At 47.4% G+C, this 13141-nt stretch overlaps 1 protein-coding gene across 4 annotated transcripts in view; it reads right to left on the bottom strand.

Moving 5' to 3' along the window:
* LOC110499847 (IQ motif and SEC7 domain-containing protein 3) overlaps nucleotides 1–13141 on the bottom strand; it is a 208364-nt gene that overhangs the window by 42158 nt on the left and 153065 nt on the right. For all 4 annotated transcript variants that reach the window (XM_036957099.1, XM_036957101.1, XM_036957100.1 and 1 more), the window contains 2 exons: nucleotides 10623–10745; nucleotides 5678–5844 (listed from right to left, as the gene is read on the bottom strand). In XM_036957099.1, coding sequence (XP_036812994.1) covers nucleotides 5678–5844; nucleotides 10623–10745 — 290 coding nt within the window. The remainder of the gene's footprint in view (nucleotides 1–5677; nucleotides 5845–10622; nucleotides 10746–13141) is intronic.

The following is a 13141-nucleotide window of genomic DNA, read 5'->3' as shown; positions in this document are numbered from 1 at the left end:
CAACTGGGGACTGGGGGGAACATATCAACTGGGGACTGGGGGGAACATATCAACTGGGGACTGGGGGGAACATATCAACTGGGGACTGGGGGAAAACATATCAACTGGGGACTGGGGGAAAACATATCAACTGGGGACTGGGGGGGAACATATCAACTGGGGACTGGGGGGAAACATATCAACTGGGGACTGGGGGGGGACATATCAACTGGAGACTGGGGGGGAACATATCAACTGGGGACTGGGGGGGAACACATCAACTGGGGACTGGGGGGAACATATGAACTGGGGACTGGGGGGGAACATATCAACTGGGGACTGGGGGCAACATATCAACTGGGGACTGGGGGGGGGGACATATCAACTGGGGACTGGGGGGGAACATATCAACTGGGGACTGGGGGGGAACATATGAACTGGAGACTGGGGGGGAACATATCAACTGGGGACTGGGGGGGAACATATCAAATGGGGACTGGGGGGAACATATCAACTGGGGACTGGGGGGGAACATATCAACTGGGGACTGGGTGGAACATATCAACTGGGGACTGGGGGGAACATATGAACTGGAGACTGGGGGGAACATATCAACTGGGGACTGGGGGGAACATATGAACTGGAGACTGGGGGGGGACATATCAACTGGGGACTGGGGGGGAACATATCAACTAGGGACTTGGGGGAACATATCAACTGGGGACTGGGGGGAACATATCAACTGGGGACTGGGGGGGAACATATCAACTGGGGACTGGGGGGGGAACATATCAACTGGGGACTGGGGGGGAACATATGAACTGGAGACTGGGGGGAACATATCAACTGGGGACTGGGGGGAACATATGAACTGGAGACTGGGGGGGGACATATCAACTGGGGACTGGGAGGGAACATATCAACTGGGGACTGGGGGGGGAACATATCAACTGGGGACTGGGGGGAACATACTGTATCATTTGGCCGTGAGGCTTCCCTCTAGATATACCCCATTATAGCCAGGGTGGTTCACTGAGGAGCCAATGAGGCTGCTAGGTCGGGAATCATTTCGGCAAATGGAGACACTCGTCAGGGCAATGACACAGATGCACTCTTGGATATGCTGAGGCATCACTCCACATTATGGAGTCAGCACAGTGGGAGGAAGAGGAGCAGGGGGTGTGTGTGGGGGTGTGTGTGAGAGAGAGAGATTGAGAGAGAGAGAGAGAGAGAGAGAGAGAGAGATAGGGAGGTAAAGGGAGGGAGAGTTCTGCTTACTGTGCTTTCACCTGATTTATCATATTTTATGTATTCTCTCCATCTCTCCCTGAACAAATTCAGGTAGTACATCTGACTCTGCAACAACCACATACTACAGCCATCCGGGACCAGCATGGACCACCCCTAGCTAGGCTCTCTGATCCAGGACCAGCATGGACCACCCCTAGCTAGGCTCTCTGATCCAGGACCAGCATGGACCACCCCTGGCTAGGCTCTCTGATCCAGGACCAGCATGGCCCACCCCTAGCTTGGCTCTCTGATCCAGGATCAGCATGGCCCACCCCTAGCTAGGCTTTCTGATCCAGGACCAGCATGGACCACCCCTAGCTAGGCTCTTTGATCCAGGACCAGCATGGCCCACCCCTAGCTAGGCCCTCTGATCCAGGACCAGCATGGACCACCCCTAGCTAGGCTCTCTGATCCAGAACCAGCATGGCCCACCCCAAGCTAGGCTCTCTGATCCAGGACCAGCATGGCCACCTCTAGCTAGGCTTTCTGATCAAGGACCAGCATGGCCCACCTCTAGCTAGGCCCTTTGATCCAGAACCAGCATGGACCACCCCTGTGCTAGGCTCTTTGATTCAGAACCAGCATGGACCACCCCTGTGCTAGGCTCTTTGATCCAGAACCAGCATGGACCACCCCTGTGCTTGGCTCTTTGATTCAGAACCAGCATGGATCACCCCTGTGCTTGGCTCTTTGATCCAGGACCAGCATGGACCACCCCTGTGCTTGGCTCTTTGATCCAGAACCAGCATGGACCACCCCTGTGCTTGGCTCTTTGATTCAGAACCAGCATGGATCACCCCTGTGCTTGGCTCTTTGATTCAGAACCAGCATGGACCACCCCTGTGCTTGGCTCTTTGATTCAGAACCAGCATGGACCACCCCTGTGCTAGGCTCTTTGATTCAGAACCAGCATGGCCCACCTCTAGCTAGGCCCTTTGATCCAGAACCAGCATGGACCACCCCTGTGCTTGGCTCTTTGATTCAGAACCAGCATGGACCACCCCTGTGCTAGGCTCTTTGATCCAGAACCAGCATGGACCATGTGCTAGGGCCTTTGATTCAGAACCAGCATGGACCACCCCTGTGCTAGGCTCTTTGATTCAGAACCAGCATGGACCACCCCTGTGCTAGGCTCTTTGATTCAGAACTAGCATGGACCACCCCTGTGCTTGGCTCTTTGATCCAGAACCAGCATGGACCACCCCTGTGCTAGGCTCTTTGATTCAGAACCAGCATGGACCACCCCTGTGCTTGGCTCTTTGATTCAGAACCAGCATGGATCACCCCTGTGCTTGGCTCTTTGATTCAGAACCAGCATGGACCACCCCTGTGCTTGGCTCTTTGATCCAGAACCAGCATGGACCACCCCTGTGCTAGGCTCTTTGATTCAGAACCAGCATGGACCATGTGCTAGGCTCTTTGATTCAGAACTAGCATGGACCACCCCTGTGCTTGGCTCTTTGATCCAGAACCAGCATGGACCACCCCTGTGCTTGGCTCTTTGATTCAGAACCAGCATGGACCACCCCTGTGCTTGGCTCTTTGATTCAGAACCAGCATGGACCACCCCTGTGCTTGGCTCTTTGATTCAGAACTAGCATGGACCACCCCTGTGCTTGGCTCTTTGATCCAGAACCAGCATGGACCACCCCTGTGCTTGGCTCTTTGATTCAGAACCAGCATGGACCACCCCTGTGCTTGGCTCTTTGATTCAGAACCAGCATGGACCACCCCTGTGCTTGGCTCTTTGATTCAGGACCAGCATGGACCACCCCTGTGCTAGGCTCTTTGATCCAGAACCAGCATGGACCACCCCTGTGCTAGGCCCTTTGATCCAGAACCAGCATGGACCACCCCTGTGCTAGGCTCTTTGATCCAGAACCAGCATGGACCACCTCTGTGCTTGGCTCTTTGATCCAGGACCAGCATGGACCACCTCTGTGCTTGGCTCTTTGATCCAGGACCAGCATGGACCACCCCTGTGCTAGGCTCTTTGATCCAGGACCAGCATGGACCACCCCTGTGCTAGGCTCTTTGATCCAGGACCAGCATGGACCACCCCTGTGCTAGGCCCTTTGATCCAGAACCAGCATGGACCACCCCTGTGCTAGGCTCTTTGATCCAGGACCAGCATGGACCACCCCTGTGCTTGGCTCTTTGATCCAGAACCAGCATGGACCACCTCTGTGCTTGGCTCTTTGATCCAGGACCAGCATGGACCACCCCTGTGCTAGGCTCTTTGATCCAGGACCAGCATGGACCACCCCTGTGCTAGGCCCTTTGATCCAGAACCAGCATGGACCACCCCTGTGCTAGGCTCTTTGATCCAGGACCAGCATGGACCACCCCTGTGCTTGGCTCTTTGATCCAGAACCAGCATGGACCACCCCTGTGCTAGGCTCTTTGATTCAGAACTAGCATGGACCACCCCTGTGCTAGGCTCTTTGATTCAGAACCAGCATGGCCCACCTCTAGCTAGGCCCTTTGATTCAGAACTAGCATGGACCACCCCTGTGCTAGGCTCTTTGATTCAGAACCAGCATGGCCCACCTCTAGCTAGGCTCTTTGATTCAGAACTAGCATGGACCACCCCTGTGCTAGGCTCTTTGATTCAGAACCAGCATGGACCACCCCTGTGCTAGGCTCTTTGATTCAGAACCAGCATGGACCACGCCTGTGCTAGGCCCTTTGATCCAGAACCAGCATGGACCACCCCTGTGCTAGGCTCTTTGATCCAGAACCAGCATGGACCACCCCTGTGCTAGGCCCTTTGATCCAGAACCAGCATGGACCACCCCTGTGCTACGATCTTTGATCCAGGACCAGCATGGACCATGTGCTAGGGCCTTTGGTCCGTACTCTAAAGAGACTTCACAATAGTACAATTAGATAGATTAACAGTAAGACATGTATACTGTATATGGAGACGTTTCTAGAATACAATGTAAGTCATTAAACTAATTATATGTGCAACAGCGGTACTACTAAATGCATCAAGAGTTATACTAATTATGTGAACACTGTCATATTTTGATACATCAAAAGTAAGACATTTATATATATATATGGAATGGTTTCTAGGATACAATACAAGTCATTATACTAATTCTATTCAGTGTCTACATATCAGGTTAGACATTGCAGAATGTTTTTGACATTTCTGGTCCAGTGTAATTGAGTAAGTGAGCGCTCCTCTGTTATTCATTAATTAACATCCGATTCAATCTCTTAACTGTGTTCTTCCAACTACTCAATTAGCTTAAAATATAGAGTGAGAGAGGGGGAAGGAGGAGGGAGGGAGACAGGGGGAGATTGGGAAAGATACATTAAGAGAGAGAGGGTTGAAAGATAGAAAGAGAGAGAAAGGGAACGAGAAAGAGACAGTCAGAGAGTGAGAGAGCGAGAGAATGAGAGAGAGGAAGAGAGAGAGCAAGATAATTCGAGGGGAGAGAGAGAGAGAGAGAGAGAGAGAGAGAGAGAGAGAGAGAGGGGACACAAACAGAGGAAGAAAGCCAAGCATCGTGGCAATTGATTTTCCAACTTCATTTAATTGTGAGGCGCCGTCCAGATTAATCCATTAAAGTTGTACCATATTGATCCCACAGTCCTGATGGATCCTTCCCTGGCAGAGGAAAACTATGATGCAGCTCTATATTACCAACGACACAAGGCCTGCATCACAAATGGCACCCTATTCCTTATATAGTGCACTACTTTTGACCAGGACCCATAGGGAATAGGGTGCCATGGGCCCTGGTTAGGGAATAGGGTGCCATGGGCCCTGGTTAGGGAATAGGGTGCCATGGGCCCTGGTTAGGGAATAGGGTGCCTTGGGCCCTGGTTAGGGAATAGGGTGCCATGGGCCCTGGTTAGGGAATAGGGTGCCTTGGGCCCTGGTTAAGGAATAGGGTGCCTTGGGCCCTGGTCAAAGGTAGTGCATTATGTAGAGAACAGGGTGCCATTTGGGACACAGGGGTTTGAATTACAGTAAGCTAACTGTTAGGGAAAATGGATTGGGACTTTAGCCGTCTTCTCTTGTTACACGGATATTTGAAACGCAGACAGATCTTTGCGGCGACATGATAGGTTGAATCTCCTGTCACTGTAGAGTCAAGATTTAGTGGCCTCTGTGAAAGGCTACACTATGTAGACGCTATATGCACTTAGGGTGTTATAGGGTGTTAGTAGTAACTAACTAACGAGTAACAAATGAACAAATGAACTAGTAACTAAATAACTAGTAAAAAACTAGCTGGTAACTAACTAACTAGTAACTAACTAGTAATAACTAACTAGTATAAAGTAAGTAGTAAATAACTATTACTTACCCAATTCCCCTTCCCTACTCCTATCCTCCCCCTCCTTCTCATCTACGGCTCCAACACACTCTACTAAAATAATGCCTCACCTCGGAGGTTGCGTATGAAGTCCTCCAGCATCATCTTGCGGTCAGGCTTGATGTTGGGTGAGTACATGTCTGTGTTGAGGAGGATGATAGCGAAGGCCAGGATGAAGATGGTGTCGGGGTTGTGGAACTGCTGCACCACGTCCGGGTTACACATGCAGTACCGCTGACTGGAGAGGGTGGGGGGCAGGGGGACAGGAGACGGGACAGGGGGACAGGAGGGAGAGAGGGGGTTAGTATTTGTAAAACCCATGAGATAAGATTAAGTCCCTACTCCCTAGAAAATACAGATAAGATGAAGTCCCTACTCCCTAGAAAATACAGATAAGATGAAGTCCCTACTCTCTAGAATATACAGATAAGATGAAGTCCCTACTCCCTAGAAAATACAGATAAGATGAAGTCCCTACTCTCTAGAATATACAGATAAGATGAAGTCCCTACTCTCTAGAATATACAGATAAGATGAAGTCCCTACTCCCTAGAAAATACAGATAAGATGAAGTCCCTACTCCCTAGAATATACAGATAAGATGAAGTCCCTACTCTCTAGAATATACAGATAAGATGAAGTCCCTACTCCCTAGAATATACAGATAAGATGAAGTCCCTACTCCCTAGAAAATACAGATAAGATGAAGTCCCTACTCTCTAGAATATACAGATAAGATGAAGTCCCTACTCCCTAGAATATACAGATAAGATGAAGTCCCTACTCTCTAGAATATACAGATAAGATGAAGTCCCTACTCCCTAGAATATACAGATAAGATGAAGTCCCTACTCTCTAGAAAATACAGATAAGATGAAGTCCCTACTCTCTAGAATATACAGATAAGATGAAGTCCCTACTCTCTAGAATATACAGATAAGATGAAGTCCCTACTCCCTAGAATATACAGATAAGATGAAGTCCCTACTCTCTAGAATATACAGATAAGATGAAGTCCCTACTCTCTAGAATATACAGATAAGATGAAGTCCCTACTCCCTAGAATATACAGATAAGATGAAGTCCCTACTCTCTAGAATATACAGATAAGATGAAGTCCCTACTCCCTAGAATATACAGATAAGATGAAGTCCCTACTCCCTAGAATATACAGATAAGATGAAGTCCCTACTCCCTAGAATATACAGATAAGATGAAGTCCCTACTCTCTAGAATATACAGATAAGATGAAGTCCCTACTCCCTAGAATATACAGATAAGATGAAGTCCCTACTCTCTAGAATATACAGATAAGATGAAGTCCCTACTCCCTAGAATATACAGATAAGATGAAGTCCCTACTCCCTAGAATATACAGATAAGATGAAGTCCCTACTCCCTAGAATATACAGATAAGATGAAGTCCCTACTCTCTAGAATATACAGATAAGATGAAGTCCCTACTCCCTAGAATATACAGATAAGATGAAGTCCCTACTCCCTAGAATATACAGATAAGATGAAGTCCCTACTCCCTAGCCACCACAAAGAACCTGGCCAACCATCAGACAGAAAGACACAGAACGACAGTAATCAAATCAATTAATAAAATGTATTTTAAAAGGCCCGTTTTACATCAGCAGTTGTCACAAAGTGCTACATAACTAGTACAGTAGTGTATTTACGCTGTGCACCGTGGGTTAGACAGCAGAAATATCCCTGCCTGGGCACCTCTGCAGTAAAGATGACAAAGGGCTGATGGAGGTCCCAGAGAACACCCTGAGATCTGAGAGGAGGCACGGCAGGAGAGCGAAATACAGCTGGCCTAGCAGCTCCACGCACCAAACAACCCTCGTCAATCTAACTGGCAGAGACACCTGAGTGTGTGTGTGATTGTGTGTGATTGTGTGTGTGACTGAGTGTGTATCTGATGACTAAGTGTGTGTGTGTGTGTGTGTGTGTGTGTGTGTGTGTGTGTGTGTCTATGCTAGGACAGCCAGTCTATCTGCTTGGGGGCGTTGTGAGAGGATGAAACATAAGTGCTTGTCCATGTTTGAACAGATAGCAGCCTATGTCCATAGAGTAAAGAGGTTGATTTAGAATCCTCTACAGTGAAAACCAGAGCTCTCCAGACACTACCATTTACATGACATTATGGGCATAAACTGGTTGAATCAATGTTGTTTCCACATCATTTCAACAAGAAGAAAATTTGATGTGAGATGACGTTGAATCAACAAAACTGATTGTATTTGCAAAAAGTCCTTGTCTTTTTTTCATCAAACTTTGAACCTAAATCCAATGACAGGAAGACATGTTTTGTTGATTTCCCGTTTAATTCACTTGAAGTTGACAACTCAATCAAATGTAAATCAAAACTAGAAGTTGAACTGAGGTCTGTGCCCAGTGGGGTGACTGCACTGCTAGCTACAGTGTGTCACAATGCATACATACTCTCTCAGTGATAATGGTGTACTGTATTCATCATACCGTGCATACCAAATGGAACACTATTCCTAACATAGGGGCCCTACTTTGAGGGCCCTGGTCAAAATTAGTGCACTAAATAGGGAACAGGGTGCTATTAAATAGGGAACAGGGTGCTATTCAGGACACTACCATATTGTCACGCTATGCTCTCCTCTGCATTGGCAACCAATTCAAATCTTTTATGGAATACATATATTTACTGTAGCATTGCGTGAAATTCCACAGGGGAGCTTCCTTTGTTAATTAATCAATCTATTATTTCAACGGGTGTGTGTGTGTGACACCCCATAGGGCCTCTACTGGAGCGTAAAGTGTAATTCCATATTAATTCTGGTTATGGTTTCCAGGTAGGCTGGCCCGGCCTTCCTCCGGAGTCATGTGACCACTGAGCTGCATGATTGGAATCTACGTCTCAGTGGGCTAGGAATACACACAGGTAGTGGACTAGCTATGTAGGGAATAGAGTTGCCATTTGGGACACAGCCGTGCCATTTGGGACACAGCCAGTTTGGGGGTTCATCCCCACTGATTCTGCATCATCTAATGGAGACTAGACTTTTTACCTGAAAAATACCTTATCTTAAGCCACATACTCTATGGTTTGCAGTTGTACCATCGAGACTGGGCTTAGACTTTAAGGAAGGTTTTGCAGCCAACAAATAGCTTTTTCTTCTTAATAATAAAGTCTCAGTTCTAGAGTGAAATAGCAGATAGCCCTAGAATGAATCTCTCTCTCTCTCTCTCTCTCTCTCTCTCTCTCTCTCTCTCTCTCTCTCTCTCTCTCTCTCTTCTCTCTCTCTCTCTCTCTCTCTCTCTCTCTCTCTCTCTCTCTCTCTCTCTCTCTCTCTCTCTCTCTCTCTCTCTCTCTCTCTCTCTCTCTCTCTCTCTCTCTCTCTCTCTCTCTCTCTCTCTCTCTCTCTCTCTCTCTCTCTCTCTCTCTCTCTCTCTCTCTCTCTCTCTCTCTCTCTCTCTCTCTCTCTCTCTCTCTCTCTCTCTCTCTCTCTCTCTCTCTCTCTCTCTCTCTCTCTCTCTCTCTCGAGTGTTCGGTTCATTATTAGCTGACACACGCCAAGGTACAGAAGCTGCCAGGTGTTTATTTTCTCCTGACTTGTGTTTCTTCACACATTCTCTCCCTCCCTTTCCTCCCTCTCGCTCTCATTTCCCTGCCACCTGCCTTTCCTTCTGTGTTTACAGTCATCCTTTACCTCGTTCTCTATCCGTCTCTCTCGTTCATTCTTTAAGCCTCTCGCTATCCCCTCACTCTCTTTGAAGTCTGTCTCCCTCCCTCCCGTCATCTTTCTCTGTCTCAGACTCTTGTCTCTCATTCTCTATCCTTTTCTCCCCCTCTCTGTTTTTCTATTCCTCCCTCTCTCCATCTCTGTTTGGAGGAGCAGGGGAGGCAGGCGGAGACCAGAGAGAAGTGCTTATGCAACAGTGGATATTTATAAACCTCTCCTCCTTCCTTCCCTCCCTCGCTCTTTATTTCGCCCCTCTCTGAGCAGCACGCACTCTGCGCCAATCGTACCCAAAACAAATGCCATCCGTCAGTCTCCATGCCCGCTCACAACGACAACAACACTCTCGTTGGCAACGCACCTTGACAACTGTGACAGCTGGCCATATCGTAAATGGAGTGGGTTTTCAGGGACACCGCTTAGCGCAGAGCAACGCAGCTGTGGCATAAATGGGATACCCGTTAAGACTCGTAAACCAGGAAGTTGTACTTATCCTGTCTGTTGAGATTGCCTGTTGTTTCAGAGCACCTAGCCAAGCGGAAGGCTGGGTCAACCATCTAAATGGAGGGAGGGTTTAAACTAGCCCGATTTAACCAGTCTGAATGCAGTGAAACACTGCTGTGTGTAGCACTCAGGCTGGATAACCAGGCTAGGTAGAAACTGGAAAGCTTGGATGGGATTTAGGTTGACTGGTGAAGTGAGACGTGAACTGAAAAAAACTCCTAGCGCTGTGTTTTAGGCTCAGACACACATGGACCTTAGTGCTATTGGCAATGTCCTGCCCACCCATGGACAACAACAGGGCAAAGACACTACAGGGCTGTGCCTCGCCTGATGTTGAGCTTAACTCTCTTGAACGTTGCAGCCTTTTAGGCCTTCTAAACCTGAGACAAAGGTCTCTCTGTTTGTCCCAGTAGTGACCTCATCTAATCACAACTGCCTGACATCCTACTGGATGTGAATAATTTTTAAGTGTCATCCTTAAACCAACACCCGTCCAGGATGAGTTGAGTTTATAGTTGAGTTTATTAACATACACGTTAGCAATATATCACACACACACACACATATCACACACACACACATATCACACACACACACACACACACACACACACACACACACACACACACACACACACACACACACACACACACACACACACACACACACACACACACACACACACACACACACAAACACAGATGATTGATTGATTCATTGATTGACTGACTAACTGATTGATTGACTAACTGATGGACTGACAGACTGACTGAATAATGGAGCTCACCTGAAGGCCTCGATCAGTCTCTCCACCTTCTGGGCCTCTCCCTGGACTCTGATGTGAGCCTGGAACTTCCTCAGAGCCTCGTCCAGCTCCATCCCTGAGAAATCCATCTCATCCACCACACAACTGCAGGAAAGAAAGACAAGGAGGGAGTAGAAGGAGGGAGAGGGAGAGAGAGAGAGGGAGAGAGTGGGGAAGGAAAAGAGATGGAGGGAGGGAGGCAGACAGAGAGAGAGACAGAGATAGAGAGATTAAGAGAGAGGGAAGGAGGAGGGTAGAGAAAGGGAGAGAGATATAGAGAAAGAGGGAGAGACAGAGAGAGAGAGAGAGAGAGAGAGAGAGAGAGAGATAGAGAGAGAGAAAGAGATTAAGAGAGAGGGAAGGAGGAGGGTAGAGAAAGGGAGAGAGATATAGAGAAAGAGGGAAATACAGAGAGAGAGAGAGAGAGAGAGAGAGAGAGATAGAGAGAGAAAGAGAGAAAGAGATTAAGAGAGAGGGAAGGAGGAGGGTAGAGAAAGGGAGAGAGATATAGAGAAAGAGGGAGAGACAGAGAGAGAGAGAGAGAGAGAGAGAGAGAGATATGTTACTTCTACAGGAATCTGTAACCCCAGTTTGAATTCACATCAGACGCCACTTCCACTTTCCCTGCCCCGCCCCTGCGGTTGTGGGGAGGTGAACCCAGAAATGACTCCGAACTATGGGGAACAACTTCCACAACTTTCACTATGTCTACTTCAGGGTCAGTTTCACCCAGGTATTATCCATGCATGGGTGCAAGGACAGCAGGGAGAGGGCCCATCTAGCCTCGGCTACACTGCTATCACCGCTCCCCCAGCACAGGGACACAAACCCTCGGAGCAGAACATCCAGCCATTAATGAACGGGCTAGCTTAGTCAGAGGAAATTAAATCAGCTTAAATAAAAGAGATCAGTCAGAATAAATGCATGGGAATTAGTGATTTGTGTAAGCAATGGCCGCCAAAGTGAGCGAGAAGGTGACCTGGATTTGTTGAAAAGTTGGATGACTGTGTGTTGAGGGTGACACTTTCTCAGGTAGGATGAAACTGTTTCCTAGAGTGATGGAATCGAAGGATGATTATCTTGAAATCTCATCTGATAATAGTCTAAATTGAATGTATTAGAATGAGTTCTATCAAGTTGGGAGAGACAATGTAAAACCATGTAATTGTAAGTCATCGTAACATTATCTTGATAACCTATTGCATCATATTTACAGTGTAATTGGGCTAGGACAATGACAGTGACTTTAAATTATTTTAATTTTTAATTTTACCTTTATTTAACCAGGTAGGCTAGTTGAGAACAAGTTCTCATTTGCAACTGCGACCTGGCCAAGATAAAGCACAGCAATTTGACACATACAACAAAACAGAGTTACACATGGAATAAACAAGCATACAGTCAATAATACAGTAGAAAAAAAGAAAACAAAAGTATATATAAGTATATATACAGTGAGTGCAAATGAGGTAAGATAAGGAAATGAATAGGCCATGGTGGCGAAGTAATTACAATATAGCAATTAAACACTGGAATGATAGATGTGCAGAGATGAATGTGCAAGTAGAGATACTGGGGTGGAAAGGAGCAAAATAAATAAATAAATACTGTATGGGGATGAGGTAGGTAGGTAGATGGGCTGTTTACAGATAGGCTATGTACAGGTGCAGTGATCTGTGAGCTGCTCTGACAGCTGGTGCTTAAAGCTAGTGAGGGAGATAAGAGTCTCCAACTTCAGAGATGTTTGCAGTTCGTTCCAGTCATTAGCAGCAGAGAACTGGAAGGAAAGACGACCAAAGGAGGAATTGGCTTTGGGGGTGACCAGTGAGATATACCTGCTGGAGCGAGTGCTATGAGTAGGTGCTGCTATGGTGACCAGTGAGCTGAGATAAGGCGGGGCTTTACCTAGCAGAGACTTGTAGATTACCTGGAGCCAGTGGGTTTGGCGACGAGTATGAAGCGAGGGCCAGCCAACGAGATCATACAGGTCGCAGTGGTGGGTAGTATATGGGGCCTTGTTGACAAAACGGATGGCACTGTGATAGACTGCATCCAGTTTGTTGAGTAGAGTGTTGGAAGCTATATTATAGATGACATCGCCGAAGTCGAAGATCGGTAGGATGGTCAGTTTTACAAGGGTCTGTTTGGCAGCATGAGTGAAGGATGCTTTGTTGCGAAATAGGAAGCCAATTCTAGATGTAATTTTTGATTGGAGATGGTTAATGTGAGTCTGGAAGGAGAGTTTACAGTCTAGCCAGACACCTAGGTATTTGTAGTTGTCCACGTTTACTAAGTCAGAACCGTCCAGAGTACTGATGCTGGATGAGCGGGCAGGTGCGGGCAGTGATCGGTTGAATAGCATGCATTTAGTTTCCCCTGCGTTTAAGAGCAGTAGGAGGCCACGGAAGGAGAGTTGTATGGCATTGAAGCTCGTCTGGAGGTTAGTTAACACAGTTAACACAGACTTCAGGGCAACTGAAGTTGTTAAGATGTTGTAGATT

This window comes from Oncorhynchus mykiss, chromosome 21 (assembly GCF_013265735.2).
Source record: "Oncorhynchus mykiss isolate Arlee chromosome 21, USDA_OmykA_1.1, whole genome shotgun sequence".
NCBI lineage: Eukaryota > Metazoa > Chordata > Actinopteri > Salmoniformes > Salmonidae > Oncorhynchus > Oncorhynchus mykiss.
Note: the sequence above shows the minus strand (reverse complement) of the source record. Positions and strands in the feature narration are given on the sequence as shown.